The sequence below is a fragment of the Zonotrichia leucophrys genome, chromosome 6 (assembly GCF_028769735.1).
Source record: "Zonotrichia leucophrys gambelii isolate GWCS_2022_RI chromosome 6, RI_Zleu_2.0, whole genome shotgun sequence".
In the NCBI taxonomy this organism is placed as follows: Eukaryota; Metazoa; Chordata; class Aves; order Passeriformes; family Passerellidae; genus Zonotrichia; species Zonotrichia leucophrys.
Window position 1 is genome coordinate 11,802,782 of NC_088176.1, and position 21,868 is coordinate 11,824,649.

Sequence of the window (21,868 nt, forward strand, 5' to 3'; positions counted from 1 at the left end):
AGCTGGGAAGTGGAAGGTTTTTCCAAGGCCTAGGGCTGGAAGCAGAATGCCACATAGTGGATTTCTACCAACACAGTTTCAGTGCAGCAAGATGCTGCCCAACAAAGAACATTTGCTTTTGCAGCAGGTTCTAGCCAGAGTACTAATTAGTAAAAGCCATGTATTTTGGGAAGACACTCAAAGTTTTCAACTTGCCAAGGCTGATCCTTCCTGAAGCCTTTCTGTTTCCCTTTTTCCTAGGAGAAGGATTGCCAGGACCTCCAGGCCCACCAGGATCAGCCAGGTCCACCTCAGGTAGGTCCTTGCCACTCATTCTGTCATCTGGTCCTGGAAATGTCCTGTTGGGGTTCCAGAGAGCACATAAAAGGCTAGGACCTAGTGGAGCCAGGGAAACCTTGTTTCATGTTCTGTTGGATGTCATGAAGAAATCTTTGTTTGAATTGCAGAAGCATTCTTCACAGGCCCACCAGGTCCACCAGGACCACCAGGCCCGAAGGGAGACCCAGGTGGGTATATCATGCTGGCTTACCAAAGTGCTAGAGGGGTCTTAGCACCTTAGACTGAAAAGAAGAAACGGCTTAGGAGCAGAAATTCCTGCCTTTCTCTGTCTGTAAGAAAGCTAGCACAGTTGTCACTAAGTAGGACTCCTGTTTGCTGTAAAACAAGTCAATCTTTGTCAAAGACATTTATTAGTCTCCAGTGCTGGTGCCAAGGCAATTGCTGTATTCAGATCCTAACTTCGCAAGCCCATTATACTCAAGAACATTCAGAACTTCAGATTTGCCATTGAAGGGGACAGCCCTTTTGCAAATGCACTGTGGACTAACTCAGTGCAATGGGGTGGCCTGTGAAGTGTAGCTCAGCTGGCAGGAAAATGTGCTCCCTTTACCCATTTCCCCCCTACAAATTGAAGGCCAAGATGATATGCTGCAGTGTGGGCTGGGATGCTGCTGATGAGAATAAAGCAAATCCTAACACTGTTCCTGTGCTTCCCTGTTCGTAGGTGAACGAGGCCCACGGGGATTCACAGGTAAGGAGATGTCAGTGGGTTTCAGGGTAGCTTGCCTGGGTGTAGGAGTGCTCCTTCATTTCTGTGTCTCTTGCAGGAGAACCGGGTGATCCTGGCCTTTCAGCATTCTCCTCCCACGGTTAGTCTGTGCCCCCTTTCCTCCTTTGAATTCATTGTCCCTGGGCTGAAATCAGGCCAAAATCCTGCTCTATTCTTTCTAACTTAATTTTACCAGAGCCAGGATTTTGTCTACATACTTTATTCCTGTCAATCTGACTCTCTTTCTGCAACTGGCAGGTGAAAGAGTCACCATACAGGGACCCCCAGGCCCACCTGGCCCACCTGGACCAAAAGGTGAAGTTAAAAATCATCTTTCTTTTATTGGGGGTGGCCTCACACATCCAAGCATGGTTGAGACTAAAGGATGGAACAGCCCAGTCTTTTGGGAACTAGAGCTGCGCTCACCCCTGCCTTTTCAGGCAAAGCAGGGCCAGAGCAATAGAATTGCTGTGAGCACAAGGCACCTGACCAGGCCACAGAAGGCTCAGGCAAGCTGCCATGGTCTCTTCCTTATGCTCTTTCCCAGCAAGCTGGCATTTCAAGACAGTTATTGCAAGGGCTAGAAAGTTACTTCTCTAACAACATGAAGCTCAGCTGTTTCACATGACCAAGTATGCAAGGTGCAGTCACACCCATTACAAGTGTCTGTCTCCCTCACTCTTTTCCAGGTGATGCAGGTGTCCCAGGTGCACCTGGCATCCCAGGAGCATCTCGAGGTAAGAGGCCAGACCATCATTGCTCTGACATTAAGAAGGAATGTTGATATCTTGTGGAGGCTTTGAAGAAGCTCCTTTGACTTTTACCAGTGTGGGTGCCAACCTGATGCTGATGGGATTTCTGTTCAAAACCCTTCTTGCATGACTTGTCTTAAATCATAACATTTAAGAATTGACAGGGGTTTTTTTCCAATTTACTGGTAATCCTTTAAGCTAGAGTTTGCCTCTGTGTGGACAGGTCCTTGAACTGGTGCTGCCCAAGCTGACTGGGATTGGGAGCAGCAGGGCAGTGATATTAGACTAATGAGCTTGAGCTCTATGATCTCCATCTGTATTCTGCACAGCACTGCACTCTAGTGCTCAAACCCACCAGGTCTGCCTGTACAAAGCCAGAGACAGTCCTGCTGTCTCTGGACTCAGCCCTGCTGAATTATAAGATGCTGAATTAATTGAAGACATTATACTGCCAAATAGCCCATGCTCAGACTGTGTTTAAATATGCAGGGGAAGTCCTTCCATATTCAATTTCCAAAGGTCTTCCCAGACCCGTGGGAAGGGCTTAATGCAAGTACACTTCACTATCACTTGGTCTAATGCAACTGTGCCAAAACCACTTCTCCTTACAATGCTTTCTGTAGGTGGATCCAGACAAATTCAGGGACCCCCAGGACCTCCTGGGCTACCTGGTCCTCCTGGCCCAAGTGGAAGTTCACCTCAAGAGATTCAGCAGTATGTGACTGACTACCTGAAGAGTGAGTATAATGAGATTTTTGCTGTGGGTCAGCAGTTTCCTGCCTCTCTCTCTTGCTCCCTAGGACCTTGTCTCTCTTCTATTTGAAACAACAGCCCTGCTGCTCTGGGCTTATTTCTGTTGAGTACTGTGAAGTGCTGTTGTCCATTGTGGCCTCTGTAGAACTGCCCTTCTGTTGTCCCATTCTTTGTCAGAGGAAGAGGGTCTGGTAATTGTGCATATGGTCAGTCTTCCCTCTTAGTGATGTGGGCATATCCTGGGCTTTTTACATAGGTGACAACGTCAGACATTATTTCACTGGTGCCCAAGGCCCACCAGGCCCTCCAGGCCCACCTGGCCCACCTGGACTCATCACCACTGCAGATGGGATGACCTTGGATTATGCAGAGCTGGCTACCCGTGTCATGAGCTATATGACAAGTAAGCACCATGTTGGTAAACTCTGTACTGAGTCATGCCCTCAGCTGAGCTTGTGCAGCACCTAGGAGGTGAGAACCAGAGGAGAAACAAATCTTTAAATAGCAGCACCCCAACTAGGTTATTCATCTTCAGCAGTCTAGGCCCAGGACTCTACACAGCTGAGGTGTCCTCTGAGCCTTGTCCTTTTTTAATAGTTAGATTAACTAGCAGTTGCTGCTGCTTGAAAAGTCTTATATTAAACATTTGCTGTTAGATTCTTTGACACCCCAAAGACCCCAAACAGAGATGGCTTGTTTAGTATATGTGGTCTCAAGTATTTGGGGGTTGTCTTGGGTGCTCCTAAATTAGATGAAATCCCCAGAGCTTTTGGAAGTAGCCTGGAATCTGAACCAGAAATGAACAGAGCACACAGCTGTCCGTGATGACCGGGATGTGTGAGAGGGCAACTGTTTCACAGCTGGGGGCATGAGAAGGCCATTCTACCAGTTAATTAATTCATCTGTCCTTTGTTCCTTCCTGACCCCCGCTCACCTTCTGTCTCATACTGGCTCATGTAAAACCTTTGCATTCCCACAGGCTCTTCAGGTCGCTATGAGTCATTTTCTAGCTCAGTATCCACTACATCCATTTTGTACCAAGAACTTCTGGACCTGCTGCAAAGTAAGTGACCCTCAAGGGAAACATGGAATTGAGGGTAAAGTATCCTGGAGATCTCTCTTTCCCTTCCAATCTCCAGTCTGCAACTGGAGTTACCTGCAGCTGCTTCAGGCTGTTGTACTTTCCAGCTCCCCCACTCTGTATTTCCCCCATAGCCTTGCTATGTTGTTGTTCTTAAGGTGAAGGAGATCCCCAACTCTGTATTCTTTTCTATACACACTGTTAGTGTGGGCTGACAGGTAAATTCCAGGTTGTCATTTGGCTGTCCCTGAAGGTAATGATTTTGCTGGCCAGCACTGTGCTCCAAATGGCTCCAAAGTGTCACAAAGCTCAGCATGGTCTTTCCCAGCTGAACTGCTTTTCATTTCCTTTACCCAAGAAGTTGTCCAGGGTGTCCTGAAAAAAAACAGACCACAGGGAGGTCCCTTAAGCCATCCAAATTCACATCCTCCTCATACCCTTATTATAGGAGGTTCCCAGCCTTGTCACAAATGTTTCTGGCACCATATACAGAACAATTCACTCAGAAAAGAGGGAGGAAAGGAGCTTTGCATCCATAGGTTTTGGTGGTCTCCTTGTTGGAGAGGGCTCAGCTCACAGGCTGGGATCTCCTCACACCTGGTTCTGTGCAGCAGCTGGACAGCCTTAAAAACTGGTTTTTTTTCATTTCTAGGAGAAGAAATTCGTCAGTATCTCATTGGACCTCGGGGCCCACCAGGACCTCCTGGGCCAGGGGGAGATGGAATGTCTCTGTCACTGGATTATGATGAGCTGACCAGGAGGTTTATCAGCTACTTGTCAAGTAATGGTTTTATTAGTGTGTGTTTCTCTCTGTTCCTTTGGGAGCCCAGCACAAAGCTCATGCTGTCAAGACAGTAGAAATTATTCCAGTGCTAATTGTGTGAATCCCTGTGTACAGAGACCTCTTCACAGGGACTGTAAGAGACTTGGAAGAGAACAAAGATGCCCTGTAGCTAAGATACCACTGACAGACTAGTAATGAATCCTTTCTTTGTTAAAAATTGAGCTTAGAAACAAAATTTCATCTTAGCCATCTTAGAAGTGCCATCAACACCTTTAAGTGCCTTTCTAACCTTTATCTCTGTGGTCAGGATATATTTCTCTGTGAAAGAGTTGGTCTGTCCAGGGGTGTCCCCATCATGTAATGGGTTCATGAGGTGCAGAGCTTTTGTCAGGAGCAGAAGCCCCTGCCTCTCTGTCTGTGGGTGTCCTTGGGATTGTCAGGTCAAAGTCACAAGTCCAGAACAAGGTTTGAGCTCTGGCTCCTGGCACAGCTGCTGATGGGGACTCTGCACTCTGCAGGAGCCCCTCCTGCATTGCCTGTGAACAAGCCCTGCAGCCTGTCTGCTCACACTGTAACAGCCTGTTCTGATAATGTGGATCTGTTGGATTTTGCAGGTTCTGGGATGAGCATTGGACTGCCTGGACCACCTGGGCCTCCAGGGTCACCTGGGATATCTTACAGTGACCTGACAGCGTACCTGCGAAGTAAGCCAACTTCTTCACTCCCCTGCCATAGGGCGCTGTGTGACCCCAGGACCTTTTTTACAGCCTTAGTCTCAGAATTTCCCTTTTGGCCTGTCGTCACAAATAACCCTCTGATGGTCCTTTGTCCTTAGCAGCACTGCAGGCCTCTGCTGGCACCTGCACACCCCACAGGGGGCTGCAGCTGGATCACCATGCTCCTGTGAGGAGCAACAGCAGTGGGGCTGTCTTGGCATGAAGGAGCCCTTTGTTGTGTCCAAACTCTGCAGCATAAAGGCATCATTTCTTATGCCTCTTTAAAAGTATATTTTAAAAATAGGGACTTTACTCTCTTTGGAATCACCTGACTGTCCAATGTGACATCTACATGCAGGAAGTGAGGTACACCAAGAAAACTACACCAGGAAGTACTAGAGAGAAAAAACCACTTCCACTTGGCTGTATCTGGTATAACTTGTATTGTCAAGGAACATTCATTAGGGTTGGGGTTGTTTGGGTGACTTCTTTTCTTCCCTTGTGTCTTACAGACTCTGAATTCAGTGGTGTTGTTGGGCCCCCTGGTCCTGCAGGCCCCCCAGGACCTCCAGGGATCCCTGGATCACCAGGCACCTCTCTGGAGGACATCTCTGCTTACCTTCAAAGTAAAGCACTTATGTTTCTCACAGCTGGCAGGGTGATTCTGTTTTTAGATGCAGGGGGAACTTGAGGCTGAGATTGAGCTTAGCAGGGATGTGACTGCCCCTGGAAACAAAGTCACTGTATTAAGAAAAGAATTTGTCATTGTTGTCTGTAAAGAGATGGAAATAGGGGTTGGAACCTTTAAACTTTCAAGATCATGACAGACATATGAAATTTCCTTATCCTCTCACTGATGAAAAATAATTCTTTCTCTCTCTCAAGATGTTGGATACTCTTCCCTTTCTGGAGTCCGGGGCCCACCAGGCCCTCCTGGCCCTCCAGGACCACCAGGTTTCTCTGGAACTGGCCTCCTGTCCTATGCTGACATCACCAACAGTGACGAGTTCAGGAGTGAGCTGATCCAGTACCTGAAGAGTAAGGGAACACCATCCATCTTTCCTGCACACATCCCAAAATATGCTTCACCTGGTGTAGGTGACTGGCTCTGCCACAGCTGAGACATTCCTGTAGGAGCCTTCCCTCTACTGCCAGGTCTGCAGGAGTGTGCTGCACCCTGTAGGCTTCTCTCCTCTCAGTCCAACTGCCTGCCAAAGCCTGTGTTGTGAGACAGCAAGGACAAGCACTGGGTAGTTGCAGTTGGCCTGTGCTGAACATGGGTCCCTGGGAAGGTCACCAGCAGAGTTTTACCATGGGAAAAGCATTTTCTTTGGCAAACATCTGCCCACAGAGCCATGGATAATGGAAGGGTTGGAAGGCAGGACTGAGCTAGCTGTGAAGCACCAGTGGTCTGAGCTCATGCTGGCAAGCCGTCCAGGGCAGGCTTTCAAAAACACCTCAGTTTTGGTAAACTGGTCACAGAATGGCTCTTCTGGCAGAGGTGCTAAAATTGGTCTGAGTAGTGCAGCCTTCTGCAAAATCATTGGGCATGTTCCTAAGATTGGATACACAGAATTGTGGGAGAGATAGGAAAGAGGTAGTCTTGCCATCTATGAAGTTCAAGGTTGACACATGCCTGCTGCCTGAGAAATGGCACTGGATGGGGGTCACTGATGGTTGGTGAGACAGAACTCCACACTCCAGTCTTCATTCAGGTGGTATCTCTGTCAAGCCCAGTGTCCCCCCTTGTGTTTTGTAGGTGATGAAGTTCGAAGCTACATCTCAGGACCCCCTGGGCCCCCAGGACCACCAGGACCCAAAGGAGACAGTGGCTTTGTGTCTGGGTCTATGTCTTCATCATACAATGGGTTACGAGCTTCTGAGCACTTGCACGGAGGATCCCTTGGTGCTGAGGGCTCCCACGGGGGCTCAGTGGGCACAGGCAGCTCTTATGGCAGCTCCATGAGCAGCAGATCCTCTTACCACGCCTCAGTGGGCAGCGATGGCGCCTACGATGCCTCCATGGGCACTGCTGGGTCTTTTGATGGGCTGCTGGCAGAGGAGGAATCACACAGATCATCAGCAGGGTCGAGATCCTACAGCAACTCCTTCACAGGTTCCCTGGATTACAACGAGCTGGCACTCCGTGTGTCAGAGAGCCTGCAGAGTGAGTGCAGTGCCTGCTCATCCTGACCCTCCCTATCCCAGCCTGCACCTCCACACCCCCTGTGCCTGGTCACTCTGTTCCCTTCCCTCTCCTTCCTGCTTCCTACACCTCTCCCTTACACCTTCTGCCTCAGCATGCAGCCACAGTTCTCCCAGAGTTCCTTTCAATGGCATCTTTAATTCCACAGGCCGAGGTATTCTCCAGGACCTGATGTCTTACACAGCACAGGGACCTGCAGGTCCCCCAGGTCCTCCTGGTCCCCCTGGCATCAGCAAGGTCTTTGCAGCCTATGGCAATGTCACTGCAGACCTCATGGACTTCTTCAGAAGTGAGTGACATTTTGGTTTGGCATTTCTGGCTCATGCATATTAGATCTCCCCAGCCTCTCACAGACCTACTGATCTTCTCACCTTTGCACAGTGCAAAAGTCAAGGTGCAGAGTTGAGGGTGGATGGTCTTTCCATCTCCTTCCTTGCTTGCTGGGGAGATGCAGCCTTATCATTAGGAAGGACATCAGTTTTTCCCACTCTTGTTAGGAAACTCATCCCAAACCCTGAAGGCCTCTGTGCTTACAAGCTCTGTGGCCCATTTTGACATGGCTGGGCTGGCACACGTACAGAAACATGAGCCAGCTGCTCACTCTACTCTCAGATTCTCTACCCTGAGCATGGGCCAGCTCCAGCCCTAGTGACAGTCAGGACACCCAGAGAGAGTGACACAGCAGTGCTGGTAAAATGACACCACAGCCTGTCCTTGGGACTTTGTTGGGACCAAAACCCTGTTTAGAAACCTTGCTGTCAGTCTAATCCTGTGTAACCAAGAGGAATGTCCTTCTAGTGTGACTCACAGCTTCTCTGGATGGCAGTGGTTTCTCCCATTCATTCACTCTCTCCTTCATTTCCCTCTCCAGCACATGGTGCCATCCAGGGGCCACCTGGTGAAAAGGGAGAGAGAGGTTATCGTGGACCCAAAGGTAAGGCTTGCCATCCTTTCCCTCTTCAGCCTTGTCAGGGCCAGGAAGCAGCACTGTGACCACAGAGGTCACAGCACTGCTCAAGGTCACACCCTCTCACAGTGAGGGTGGCACCTTCAGGATCTCAGCCAAAACATTGTCCTGATTTGCTGTCCCTTCCCCTGGCCTGTCCCTGTCTGTGGGTCACTTGTGCTCAAGGGCAAACTTGGTCTTCTTATTCCTTCAGGTGACCCTGGGCCAATGGGCCCACCAGGACGACAAGGGCACAGGGGAGCAAAAGGAGAGAAGGGAGAGAAAGGTAGGAACACCTGCCATTCCCAGGAGAGCAGGGCTGACTGTCACAAATGGCACCAGCCCATCCCTGGGAATTGCTGGAAAACACAGCCTCAGTTTTTTGGTTTGGATCTTTTGTCTTTTTACATGGTCTTTTCAACTAACTCCTTTTGATTTTTCTGGTCCTCAGGTGAACAACTGTATGTTGGCAGAAGAAAAAGAAGAGCTGTTGGTGTTTAAGGAATGAGGTAGCTCAGTTATGCACAGGGCAGCATTCCCAGCAACCTATAGAAAATTAGCCTGAGTCTTCACTGCCTTAATGCTAAAACATCCTCACTGCTCAGCTGACCCCTTAGAGTTGATAGTTCAGATCTGAATGTCTCTTGTGTGTGTCCAGCATGGCCCCAGTGTGAGTGTTTGCTCCTGTTACTGAAATTTGGCTTCATGCCCCTGAGCTCCCAGGCTGATGGCCTTGGGCTGACTAGGGCTTCCTCTCTCACCTAGTCCAGGCTTCTTGTACTACTCCCAGATATGTAAAAACCTGGATTTTTTAACAACTAGCCAACTATGCAGAAAAAAGAAAACAATCCCATCCCCACCAAATGCATGGTTTGTCAGGGATCAGATGCAGCCCACAAGGCCCTGTGAAAAATCCTGGCCTTGCACTGCCCTGGGATTCCCTCTCCACAAGCTTTGCCAACCCCAAGTGGAGCCCATTTATAGCAGCACAGTGAGACAGGGCACACACGGGGCCAAACCAAAGCACTTTTAAAAGTAATTTGTTCATCTTTTAAAAATATTTTTGTACTTTCTTGTTTTTTTTTTTTTAACTCTGGTAAAAAATAATCTTTAATGTAAACAGCCCAATTAAAGTGTGTTTTTAGCCCCATCCCTGGACTATTGAGGATGGCTGTTCTGTGCTTGCAGGTGGTTGTGGGCAGGGTGAGGCATCTGAGATGGGTCTGAGGTACAGTGGTAAATACAACAGCAATCATTAAATACTTTTATACTCAGTTATTTTAAACATTGTAAATCGTCCTGTTCACTCAAACACTTGTACAAATCACTGGTATTTCATGCAAGTTTTCCAACAACAAAATTGAGGCGATTTCAGCAAACTGTGATTTATTGTATTTACAGCAGAATTATTACAATATTCTACAGAAAGCCATGAAATCAAATTACTTTGAAAAACAAGACAAAAAAACTCCCAAAACTGTTGTATGGCTGCTACTGCAAGTTCACTTCCACAAGCTGTACAGAGACCCTTAGCCAATTATTCATCCATCTCATGATTTTTGGTTGCTTTCTGTAAGGCAAAAATAGCTTGGTTTGCAGTTAACACAAAACATTCAACAAACTGCTGGGAGAACACGAGGGAGGCCAGCGGTGCCTCGGGCGCGTGTTCTGTCACAGGATGCTCCTGCTCTGCTTGGCTTCCTGACAGAAAATGGGGTGACAGCACAACACTGCATGTCCCTTCCTACTTTCTGTTCTTTCCACCATTTTAGGACTGATTCTCATTACCAAAGAAGCTTTACCACCTAATTGTAAGTGTGGAAGACTTTGTGAAATCAGGGCAACCCTGGACTCAGCCACTCCCTTCTTTCAGTACAGGGAAAGCACATGAGCCCTTTCTCATGGGTTGGGCATGAGCATGCTTTTGCTTAAGGGATTTTCCTCTGGCAGCACTGATTGCCCAGATACTGGATGTGCAAAGGAGCTACAAAAAACAAAGCATAATGACTGAGCTGGAGAAAAGAGATGCAGAACAAGTAAAAGTTCTGTAAAAGAACCACTGTAATTTCATTTGTCTTCTCCTTCCCTTTATCTGTTCTCATCTTTTACAAGACTGAGAAATGATGGGGCATCCTGGCCTTGGCTTGCCTGTGAACAAGGTTAATTCTCTCTAATCTATCTTCAACTGCTGTGAAGATGGCAGAAGGAGGCTGGGATTGTGAAATTTGCATGGACACATCAACACAAGGAAGTTTCAGAGATCCAGAAGTACAGATTTTGATGTAAAATGATGAGAGTGTAAATGCTAACACTGAACTTATCAACACTGTGATGGCCCTAAACACTCCCCCCACCCTTTCCTCCAACAACCAGAGAGCCACTGTCCTCAAACTTGCCCCTCTTCCCCACAGCAGATAAACCAAGAAGCAGTAGATCAGTGGAAGCAACTAGCACCAAGCTTCTTTGTACATTTCAGTTTTCAGCAATGATATATGTCTGAGGTCCTGGGAGCTACAGCTGCACAACAGCTCTGAAAATCAGGCTACCTGAAAGTGAACTAAAGTGCCTGAATTTAAACCAGCTATTTGAATCTTTCCTATATGAAAGCAAGCTTGAAATACTTGCAAGGCAAATACTATTTCAATTGGAAAATCAGCCTAAACTTCCTATGTGATGCTGTCACAAGACACGGTGTGACAAAAGTGATTTCATTGCTGCTTTGCTTAGCTCTGTCTTAGTTAAGGTGCTATGTTTCCAATTTCCAATAATTCAGTAGAATAGAGTTATCATAAAGTCCTCTGGGACAGAAGAATAATTTCTTAAACTATGTGATAGATCAGATATTGAGTACCTGTGAATGCAATTTTAAAAGAATATTAGCTTAAAAGATTACCTGGAAAAAAGGATGCAGCTCAGACTGAACATCAGTTTTTAATGTGATGTGAAAAATCACTCTGAGTGACTGCTGATGGTCAAGACGTGCAGCCCTGCCAGGAGGGAATTTGAATTCAAGTGCCAATTCAAATAAAGGTTTTCCTTCTGAAATTGTTTATAAATCAGGACCTACATTATATGAATAACAACTTCAGTATCATATCTTTACATGCTGTGTATAGTTCTCATGTACACACCAGCGACAGCAGAATGCTTGGAGAAGGAAAATGTGTTTTATGGGGATCACAGAGGATCAAATGCTGGAGTATGTCTTCTTCATAATACAAGCAGGAAAGTTCCCCTGGAACTTCAGAAGATCAAGAGCTGCCACAGCCCATTTTCTGCCTTGTTGGTAACCCCCTCCTCAGCCAGAATCTCCTAAAAACAGCTAGCAGGTGCACCTGAAGACCTTTAGCCCCAGCTCTCTCTGGATGCCTTAAGCAGTGCAAAATGCACTTTCAGAGCTTGGGAAACACATGGTGTGAGGCTGAGGCCCTGCAGGCAGGTTTTCCATGAGGATCAGTTGTAAACACAGGAGGACAACCCACACGCTGCACTGCAATCCAGGGATTTATTGCCTTTTCTGGTTTTCCTGTGGACAGAATTTACAATGTAGTAAAACACAATGGTGAACAAATACTGATTTGTGATCAGCTTTGGAGGAGCGTGTGGGGACAACAAGATCTGCCAAACAGTAAGAATTTGTAAGTAAGTACATTGGCTGCAGAAAAAACACTTTACCACCCTGGAGATGGAGCTGCTAACATTCATTAGGGAGGTGACGTGAGATAGTACCAAGATTGGATTTCACATCTTTAGGAGATGTCCTTTAGGCCTATGTGAGACTAAATTAAATTTGAATTGAATTTTGTGACACTGATACAATATTGTAATACCTCTGTGACATTCTGCAACACTTAAACCAAATTTTGTCAGTCTAGATGTGTAAGTACCCATGCTAGTTCTTGTTATCACTCAGTGAACATATTTTTGTGCTTGGTATCAATTCTCAGCCCAGTTCACAAGGCTGCAAGTGCTTCACAGGGCTCCCCACCTGGAGACCTGAGCAAGGCTTCCATCACCACATCTGATCCCTCGCTTCATCCCAGAGCTCAGTTACAGTTATTTGTGCAATTTACAATGAGATCAGATTGCAGGGCCTGTGTGAAAAGGATCTTCAGATAAAAGATGTAAGAGATTCAGACAGAGGTAAACATAATGCCAATACATATTAGCAATGTATCACTGAAACGACCAAAAACGTAAGGAGAAGATTATTAACATTTCCCTGTGAGGATATAATGGAGATGAACATAGACATAATCCAGAAGAGGAAATCTGCCTGCCCTGCCTACTCCCCAAGTAAAGCACTGAGCCTACTTCATATGAAATTGCAAACAAATTCTGTTAAATAGAGATGAAGATTATTTAATGTTACCTAAGTAACAGTCAATTTATGAAGGTGGAGCTTAAAAAGCAAAAGGTCTTCAAAGACTTGTTTCTCCCTACTAAACAAACAATTCAAAAAACTTTGCATTCAGCAACAAAGAACATTCTAGAGATATGGTGTGTGAATTTACAACAGTACACAATACACATTTAAAATAATAAAACGCCAGAAATTAAGGCTAGCTATTAAAGTAATTATGCTACCAAAAAGTTACAAAATTTAAATTAAAACATGCATTTTCCAATTTTCTTTTTACTGTGCTGTAAATTAAGTGTCTTCATTGAGAAGATACTGGTTCAACGTCCAAGGATTTCAGCATCCAAGGTTTCAACCAGAGCTGATTAAAGTCCTATGTTAATTTCTGAGTTCACTGCCATGCAGCAACACTGTTCCCATGAAATGAACGCCATGGAATGGGCACCAGTTGCACGGTCAAAGCAAGCAAACAAAACGGGTGCAGTTGATGCCCAAAAATATCAGAGAACGTCAGGCCTCAAAAGACAGAAAGCAAATACTATATTACAAATGGAGCTCCGACATACCCAAGTACAGCTTGTAACACTGCCTTGATATGACTCAACCTCCATCCACCAAAAGGAGTGCAGCAAAAGTGACCTAATCCAGCTTTATTTCCCTACCCTGCTATAGGAGACACAGTTCAGATTTCCCACTACAGATCAGTCAGGCAAATAACTTATGGTACATCTAGGAACTCAAAAAATAAAACCTGCCTATGTTAGTAGGTGGCAACACAAAAGCAAAACACCCAGCTTCATAAAGGAGTTTGTCTGTATATTTAACTTAAATCTTTCCTTAAAATAAAACGACTGAAATAAAAAAAAAAAAATGAAACTAACACTTCTAGTGAAATCAGACTTTAGCCATGGTTATTTATAAATATGACCATCCACCTCCACTTCTGTGATGGAGATCAAATGAACAGACTTTGGTAAAAACAGAACAATGGCTCTACCCATTCCAGGTACAGTTAGAGAAACCACGTGCATTTTGCACACCGCTTTCTAAAAAATACATTCTACAGTTTTTTAATTTGTAGAACTAACCACCTGTATGTAATAGCTAAAGAAAATAATAAACTGTGCATTTTAAAGTTAGCATTTCTTTCACCTTTACATATTTTAGTGCAAAATATTTTAGGGTGAGGATTTACAACAAAAATGGCAGTAGCAGCAAGAAATCTTGTTTTGTACAGTAACAGCAATGCTAAGGAGTTTTGTGTTTTTAAATGACAAAACAGTATCCTGTTGCCAGGATCAGCATATCTAAGTGTTTCAGGCACTGTATTAATTAAACTAGCACCCCATTTCATTATGGAACTAATGGACAAAACATGTCATGGAGATCAGCTCAGTTTAATTTATGCCAGAGGTTTCTTTCAAAAGAAATTGCAAAGGCTTTTGCTTTTGCCAATTGTGTTTAAACAGAAGGGTTTGTTTTTCTGATTACTGGCATGTTCTTAGTAATTAGTTTCAGTCCTTGCCATGAAGACACTGCTCACATTATAAAAATTTTAAACCTCTCATGGCAGTTTCAATTGTGGAATTCTCTCATGGAGAAATCTGATGCTTAAAAACACAGTAGCAGAACTAATATTACACAATTTAAGTGTTCAGATGAGAAATCATTTTCTTATGATGAGAAAGAGCATAATTAATATTTCAGGCTTAAAGTCAAAACCATAGGTAATGTACTTTTAGAGACTGGGATAAAAAGCCCACTTAGTCTTGAAACATCTGAAGGACGTAACAATACCACTGTACACCAACACTTGGTTTGTTTCTTCTATTTAGGGGAGTGAAGAAAGCGCTCCTGACACTGATTGTCTCCACTGAAAACAAGACAAGCGAGGTCCCCGATGTTCATACGCCGCGGGTAAGTCGGGTTAGACCGTAAAGAGGGAGAATTCCAAACACCAAAAATCCTCCAGAAGTTCCCAGAGTTATGACCCAGTGGAGTGAAGACTGGGGATTGGGTAGAATTTGGAAATCCGGCTTTGTGTTGAAGGATTAAGGCATTCGGATTCTCCAGTCATTTTAAAGAAAACTTCCTGTTCCTGCAGTTTTCTGGCAAATTCTTCTTCCAGCATCTAAAACCAAAATCAGATTGTCACAGGATTAACAAGGCAAAGTACAAGAAACCCATTACTATGGAGACATTTTGTCTGATCAATCTCTGAACCGTGTGAAACTCTATTACGTTCCTTTTTAAAATAAAATAATCCCCCCAAGACCAACCTCCACCAACAGCTGTATGTCTGCTACATATCACTCAATTTTTGCAGTAACCTACTGGCTTCTGAAATAAACTGCCAGCCTCAGATTTTCCTCCAGCTAAGTTTTCCATGCAAACCTTCATACATGTTGCAGGTGGGAGCCCTGCAAAGAGGCTGGTAACACCCAGCCTATTTTGGTGCACCTGCCCTTTGCTCAGCTTATGCAATTTTTAAACATCTTTTATTATACAGTGAACTGCAACAGCTTTGTACGGCAGCTTGACTCTCATCCTCTGCAATACTTTTGTACTGTCTGTATTTTCTAGATCAAACCCTTGATAATTGCCTGACTCATGAACTGCTCCCATTTACCTTTTTTCTTGGTCTCAATTTCTCTCTCCATTCCTTCAGTTCTTGACTGTGCTCTTCATCCAGCTCTTTTAGCTTCTGCGTCTCATGCTCAACCAGTAGATGGCATTTTTCATTCTTAAAACAAGATAATCCTTATGTAAAACTTATTCAGATTAGGCAACTCAACATTTGTACAGTGACATATGTTGTCCTAATTCTTTCTAATTAGCTTATTCCGTGTAAATAGTGACGTGAATAATTACAAGATGAAAGTATGTTACAAGGCTGTGTTTCCAAAAGCTGATCTTTCCATCAGAGCCAATTGAGATAAGAAACACTCATAAATCCAAATACACTGCTGAGCATCATTAAGGCAGCTGCTGAGAGTGTTACTCAAAACTGTGTTTCACTGCCTAATGATGCTTTTCAAGGTCATGCAGCATTTCTGCTTTGCTTTTTAAAGATAGTCTGTATAATTTATTAAAACCAATTACATTAAAAAGAAAGCTGTTTTTTGGAAATATTTCAACTCTTGGTGCCAAGAGCTGAGACAAACAATTGGAGCTTAGAGAAGAGACAAAGGTGGTTGCAGAAGAAGCCTCAAAATTGCCCTATGATAAGGCTCAAATCACACCTCAGCTTCACATTTCTCTCAGTAAGGTACCCTGGCATCTGCCTCACTTTCAGAGGACTTTTGAAGCATGACAAGAAAAAAAATCAATTATTTGGTTTCAAGTCTCTGCACTTTTTTAAGAGCAGTTGGCGATGGTTGTGTTCCTAGGGTTCCAGTCCCAAATGCAGAGTACAGAACCACAGCAACACAAACAACAAGCACTTGACTAGACCTGAGTGCAGCAAGTGCCAGTTTTCCTTGTGAAGCTCAGAGCAGCCCTAATCTGCTGTATTTTACTGCAGCTGAAACTCTCACAAGGCTCCCACGGTACTTGGGGATTTACTGGGGCATATTAGTGGCACAGCCAGGGACTGTTTTTGCAGGATGTAAGAAAGTGAATAGAGTAGAATGAGCTTCATTGGTCCTTGCATGATTTCTCTAAGCAAAGGTTATCAGCAGGTGATCATTTAATGCTTTAAAACTTGCCTTGTGTCCCTGAAACTGGGAAAAGCTGATTTAACAGAAAAGGAGATCTGGCCTCTGGTATCCAGCAGAAACTTTAACAAAATGCATACCAAAAGAGACAAATCAGAGCTCCTTATAACAAGAAGAGAATTCCTTCTAAGTACCTTCCAGAAGCTCACATGCAAGTGGCAGCACTTGGTAAAAACCTCCTCATTCCTGTGGAATTGCTGCAAACTTCTCATGGGTAATGTCTGGTGCTGCCTACCTCTGTTCTGATTAATGACACTCCAGCAAAATCAAATTAAAAGGAAATGCTGCCTACAGAAAATAGCCCTGGGAACTCGACAGGTATTCCAGAAGTGATCATCTGCTTCTGGTTCATACTCTTCTTTATTTAAAATGATTACTCATAAATTGATGGGAACATATGAATTGGGCAGAGCAGTGCACTGCATGCAGGCCTTTGAAAACAAAGCTGAAAAAACTATACAGTAAAAGTTAAGGAAAGGTGTTTCTGCTTTGCCTGCATCTGGTATTAACTTAAGTCTTCTCACTGAATGGCCATTTAATATCATCTATTTTTAACCTGTAACTGATGCAGTTCCCTGATGTTTGCTTCACACTGCAACTGAAGGTCCCGCATTTGGTTTTCATGTTTCTGATGCTGCGCCAGTCTCTCATTCTTCTGCCTCTTTTCTTCTTGAACAGCAAACTAAAATTAAAAATAAGACATTATTTATATTGTGCCTCTGAATAAAACAGTTTGCATGAGTCAAAGAACTGCATCTAATAGAATGAACACATACTGAGAAGAACAGTTCTAGAAGATTAAGCAGTAATTTTCTCCATTTTTTCTTTTTAAAATTCTTACAAAGGAAGTTCCGTACAGTTTTAATTCCATTTCTCTGTCTGCACTCTGATTTTTCCTTAAAACACAGCACATTTCACATCCAGATTCCTGAAATTACCTCCCTCTGAAGCTGTGACACAGCAGTCCAGCTGCAAGCATTGGTTTAGGCTGGTGTTAAACAGCTACAGGAGACCGTATTTTCAACATTTGTCATCCTTCCAGTGCTCACCGTATGAAACCATGATTTGTGACTGTGGTGCATTGGAAAGCAAACCTCTCAACCTCTGCACAGCATTTCCTTTTAAAGAATGAGTGAATACCTACAGCTTTAGTTCAAAAGCTCACAAAAATCAAGCACCCTTAAAAATGTTTCACAGAATCACGGAACAGTTGAGGTTGGAAGGGACCTGCAACGGTCAACCTCCCTACTCAAAAGAAGGTCAGCAGGAGGAGGCTGTGCAGGACTGTGTCCTGTTGGGTTCTGAGCATCCCTACAAGCTCTCTGCACAACCTGCTCCAGTGTTTGACCATCTTCCCACTACAAGATATTTTCTCATGTTGAAGCTGGATTTTCTGTATTTCAGTTGTGGCTGCTGCCTCTCACCCTGTCATTGGGCACCACTGGGAAAAGTCTGGCTCCACCTTCTTTGCTCCCTCTGTTGGGTACTTGTACTCATGGGTAAGACCCTCCTGAGCCTACTGTCCTCCAGGCTGCAGCATCCCAGGTACCCCAGGTGGCTCCTTGTGTAACAAGACACTTGAGTCTCTCAGCCATCTTCTTCAAGGCCCCTTGCACGACTCGCTCAATAAACCTGTGTCTGACTTGTACTGGGAAGCCCAGGGCTGGACCCAGCAGAGGCTCACCAGAGCAGCAGGGAAGGATGATTTCCTCTAACTCCATCCAGTGCATCAGCCCAGTTTGGTACCATCTGAGAACGCATGAGAGTGCGCTCTATTTCATTCTCACATTCAGCATTTACACTATTAAATATTAATTTATTAATTACCTGCTTAATTTTTTCACGATCTTGGTCTGGAGAAGCAAATGAATTGATTCTTAAACTTTTCTTAAACATGGCCATCCGGGTCTTTGCTTCACTTCGCTGGATTTTAGGCAGTCTGGCTCTTTCCTGAGTTTGCTTGTTCTTTAACTCCTCTATAAGGCGTTGATTATACCTCTGCATTTGTTCTGTTTCCTGAAATGTTAACCATGTGGAAATATTACACAGTAGCTGTGGTGTTATACAGTGTGCATCTCTTTTCAATAATAAGTCTCTGATGTGATTCAGTGCCTGTCAGCAGAAATCATTCCCAGCCCCAGGAGTAACAGTGGGGAGGAGAGGCTTCTTGCAGAGAGCTCTGGGTCTTGCCCAACCCAAAGAAAATTCTCTAATAAATGTAAATACACATATTTTACCAGCACTTACTCAACTCCTGCACTGCCTTTTACAAAGCCTGTTATTCAAAAGGAGAAACTCCTTTTTGTGTAACTGAACTTATGGGCTACAGCTGTGGAGGGGCAGTTTGCTTAAAAAAGCTGGGGAAAGCAACAGCCCACATGGGATAAATCAGAGTGGACAAAACAAGCCTTCAGTGGAGGCTGCTCACGCTCTGATCACCAAGAGATCCTCAAACAACTCCCTCCTGGTTTACAGTTTCAGAAATTGAACTATTTGCTTTTGTGTAAAATGCCTAGTGGAAAACAAGGATTTAGCTATAAAGAGACAGTTGTCAGCTACTTGCCCAGAAGCTAATCCAGGTCATTCTGCTCATTTAATTCCAGGATTATTTACTTCTGAGCAGATTTGTTTAAACACAAATCAAAATTGGTTTTGGTGGATAAGCAGAATTTGGTATTTTTTATAGTAAAAGACTGATGTTGTGATTGGTTGGTGGGGTTTTTTTTAAAGAATCAAAAGGGAAAATATCATAATTTATACTTCTATATATTACTAAGGTAAGATTTTTTTAAATTTCAACAAAGCATATAACATCTTCAAAATACTTATCTGGGTCTTGCCTGTGCAAACACTGGGAAAGATCCTAAGACTACTTGATTAAAAAAATTGATATTACAATACACAAGAGAAAATGTCAAAGTCAACACTAACTTTTTCATGCCTCTTAAGCAGCTGGTGCCTCTGCATGAAGTACTGATCCTTGAGCTGCTGCTTGAGGAGCTGGTGTTTCTCCTGTAGGTGCCGCTCCTCCAGCTCCCAGAATGCAGCTTCACGAGCTGGAAAAAAGAGAAAGGTTGGTTCAGGAATTTCAGTCCTACCCCATAATTCCCCAGCCTCTGGTCTAGTTCAGAAGTGGCCTATAAGTGCATTTTAAAAACAATGTTATTTCATAGCAAATGAAACAGCATTTTGTTACAGTTCTAGATTGGTCATGAAATTTTTGATTTCATAAAATGAAGAAAGAGCATTGTTTTACTAAAAACCAGTGCCTGTTTCCAAGGGAGTGCTGGGTACCTCTCATGAGCTGCTGTTTGTTGTTGAGGCAATCTCGTTCAATAGTGGCCAGTTCTGTCTTCTGCTGCTGAATTATTTTCTTCAGAGATGCATCCAGTTCTTGTTGCTGTTTCTGCACAAACTCCTGCTCCTGGTAAAAACCAATATAAGTAAATTAAATTGGGTTCTTCTAACCATATTACATGTTAATGAAACTCCCAGTCCTCTCAGCATTAGCTATATTTGAAAACAAATACATCTATGAAAGTTTGAGCTAGGGTGCCTTGGCTATCAAATTATCCATCTTTTGTATTTTCTGTGTACAGTGTAGGTAAGAGCATATTCATGTTTAAATAATACAGAAATAAGACCAAAGGTAACAATCTAGCCAGTCATCTGCAACTCATTCCATCTCTTGTCTCTCCTCAGAACAAGCTGCAGGTTCAGAGCTAGCAAAGACAATACTCAGTATAAAGCTGATCTCATTCTAAAAAGGGTTAATTATTCATGTAGGTAAGAAAATAAAGGTATGTATGGTTATTCTGCTTTGGGTGATTAGCTAAAGCCTATTTATTTACACAGTTGGGTTTCAGATCTGTGTGGTTTATCTTGTCCTTGGGGCAGGGCTGTTGAGACTGGGAGTTCTGCAGGACCACTGTGCAGACACCCCATGGTTCTGCAGGGGTGCAACCTGCTCACACCTGAGCTGAGCTGGCTCCTCACAAAGGGATTTATCACCTGCATCTTCCCATTATCCAGGGCATCACTATTACATCCCATCATGAAAAGCAGACAGCACTGAGTCCCCCTCCCATGCCCATGACCTACTGCTGCCTTTCTTCTTTGCAACCATTAAAAACCACAGCTATGAGCATGCAAGCATGCACATACACACACACACACACTCACACCTGCCTTAAAACAAGAAATTGAATCAGATGCTTATAGCATGATATCAAGGCCAAAAGAAAGGACAATGTCAGAGCCAAGGTGGGCTGCTCAAATCCATAACAAATGGAATTAAATGTTCATTAAAAGTACTTTTTATTTTGACAAAAAAAAATCCTGGTTTTCATCTTCACATAAAGTTATTCATAGATGAGGCTTTCATGTCTCTTACTGAGACAGGTAACATAAAACCAGAGGTGAATTAAGCTGACAGTAACAGACCTCAGGGTACAAAAAGAATTGGAAGGTGATGTCTGTAAATTAAGTCAGACACACCTAACCAAATTTATAGAGGGACAAAAAATCCTGGTTTTTCCCTTCATACCTGAAAAGGTTAAAAAGACTACTACAAGTTGAATGTTCTGAGGGTGTAGACACATAATCAACACTGTTTAATCTGCAGGGAGATTTTTGATTTGGAGGGAGTGGGGGAAAGCTGTTCTAGTGTAGAACAAGGTCATGGTCAAAAAGTGATTATGCTTGAGCTTTAGACATTTAATCATTTAAATATCATTGCTGCTCTCTACAGAGTAACTCTTATGAAGTTATACCTGCTAGTGCTGTAAGATAAACTAGGCAATCTCAGGAAATAACCCTGCCCTTCCCACTTCTCACATCCACTCAAGTATCACATAAAATCAATGTCACTGACTTTACTAAAGAATGTGTTGGGTGGTTTAAAGGCAGACAGTGCAAGGCAGCCAACCTTTTTCAAAGTACCACTTGGTTATGCCCAGTATCTTAAAATAAACTCAAACATCTTTAAAATACATGGTTTCACTGCACACACAGAGTACAAGTCACACAATGTTTCTCACATGTGCTGAACAAGTGTCATGTTGCATGTGGGAACCCTCAGTGTCTCGCTCAGACTGAGTAACTACTGTCTTTTGGAACTTTTGACAATGGATAGTGCACAATTACCTAAATTGGTGCTAACCAGTTTGGAGACAGCAGTGACATTGATCAGCACATATGAGCAGAAAGAGAAGACACACATCTGGAAAATTAGGAAGATAAACTTGCACTGTGTTGCATTTTAAGACTTACATCCTGCATTTGTGCGTTGAAAAGCGTACATGAAGACAACTGAAAAGACTGAATCATAACCTGAGCAACACCCTGTGGGACACAATGTAATTGTGTGTCATAATATAGTGAAACGTATTCCTATTCTTAAAAAAGGGAAGAAATGAGATCTGCTGTACATTAGTAAGAAACATTTGAAATGTCAAGGCTAATCACACAAGTAGATGCTGATGGAAGTTCTAGGTATTCTAAAACT

The 21,868-nt window shown here is 43.7% G+C and overlaps 2 protein-coding genes across 3 annotated transcripts in view; one reads left to right on the forward strand and one right to left on the reverse strand.

Annotated features, from left to right (window-relative positions):
• COL17A1 (collagen type XVII alpha 1 chain) overlaps positions 1–9,420 on the forward strand; it is a 56,307-nt gene extending 46,887 nt beyond the window's left edge. The window contains exons 40-57 of the mRNA XM_064716425.1: positions 241–294; positions 447–506; positions 1,004–1,030; positions 1,107–1,148; positions 1,307–1,363; positions 1,738–1,785; positions 2,424–2,537; positions 2,810–2,956; positions 3,533–3,616; positions 4,287–4,415; positions 5,033–5,122; positions 5,647–5,760; positions 6,020–6,172; positions 6,894–7,301; positions 7,489–7,629; positions 8,212–8,274; positions 8,501–8,572; positions 8,738–9,420. Coding sequence (XP_064572495.1) covers positions 241–294; positions 447–506; positions 1,004–1,030; positions 1,107–1,148; positions 1,307–1,363; positions 1,738–1,785; positions 2,424–2,537; positions 2,810–2,956; positions 3,533–3,616; positions 4,287–4,415; positions 5,033–5,122; positions 5,647–5,760; positions 6,020–6,172; positions 6,894–7,301; positions 7,489–7,629; positions 8,212–8,274; positions 8,501–8,572; positions 8,738–8,787 — 1,853 coding nt within the window. The 3' untranslated portion in view covers positions 8,788–9,420. The remainder of the gene's footprint in view (positions 1–240; positions 295–446; positions 507–1,003; positions 1,031–1,106; positions 1,149–1,306; positions 1,364–1,737; positions 1,786–2,423; positions 2,538–2,809; positions 2,957–3,532; positions 3,617–4,286; positions 4,416–5,032; positions 5,123–5,646; positions 5,761–6,019; positions 6,173–6,893; positions 7,302–7,488; positions 7,630–8,211; positions 8,275–8,500; positions 8,573–8,737) is intronic.
• Positions 9,421–9,655: 235 nt separating this feature from the next.
• The window catches only part of SLK (STE20 like kinase), a 49,427-nt gene continuing 37,214 nt past the window's right edge, over positions 9,656–21,868 (reverse strand). For both annotated transcript variants that reach the window (XM_064717414.1, XM_064717413.1), the window contains 6 exons: positions 19,657–19,786; positions 19,294–19,418; positions 18,190–18,378; positions 16,919–17,044; positions 15,276–15,389; positions 9,656–14,777 (listed from right to left, as the gene is read on the reverse strand). In XM_064717414.1, the coding sequence (XP_064573484.1) occupies positions 14,631–14,777; positions 15,276–15,389; positions 16,919–17,044; positions 18,190–18,378; positions 19,294–19,418; positions 19,657–19,786 (831 nt within the window). In that variant the 3' untranslated portion in view covers positions 9,656–14,630. The remainder of the gene's footprint in view (positions 14,778–15,275; positions 15,390–16,918; positions 17,045–18,189; positions 18,379–19,293; positions 19,419–19,656; positions 19,787–21,868) is intronic.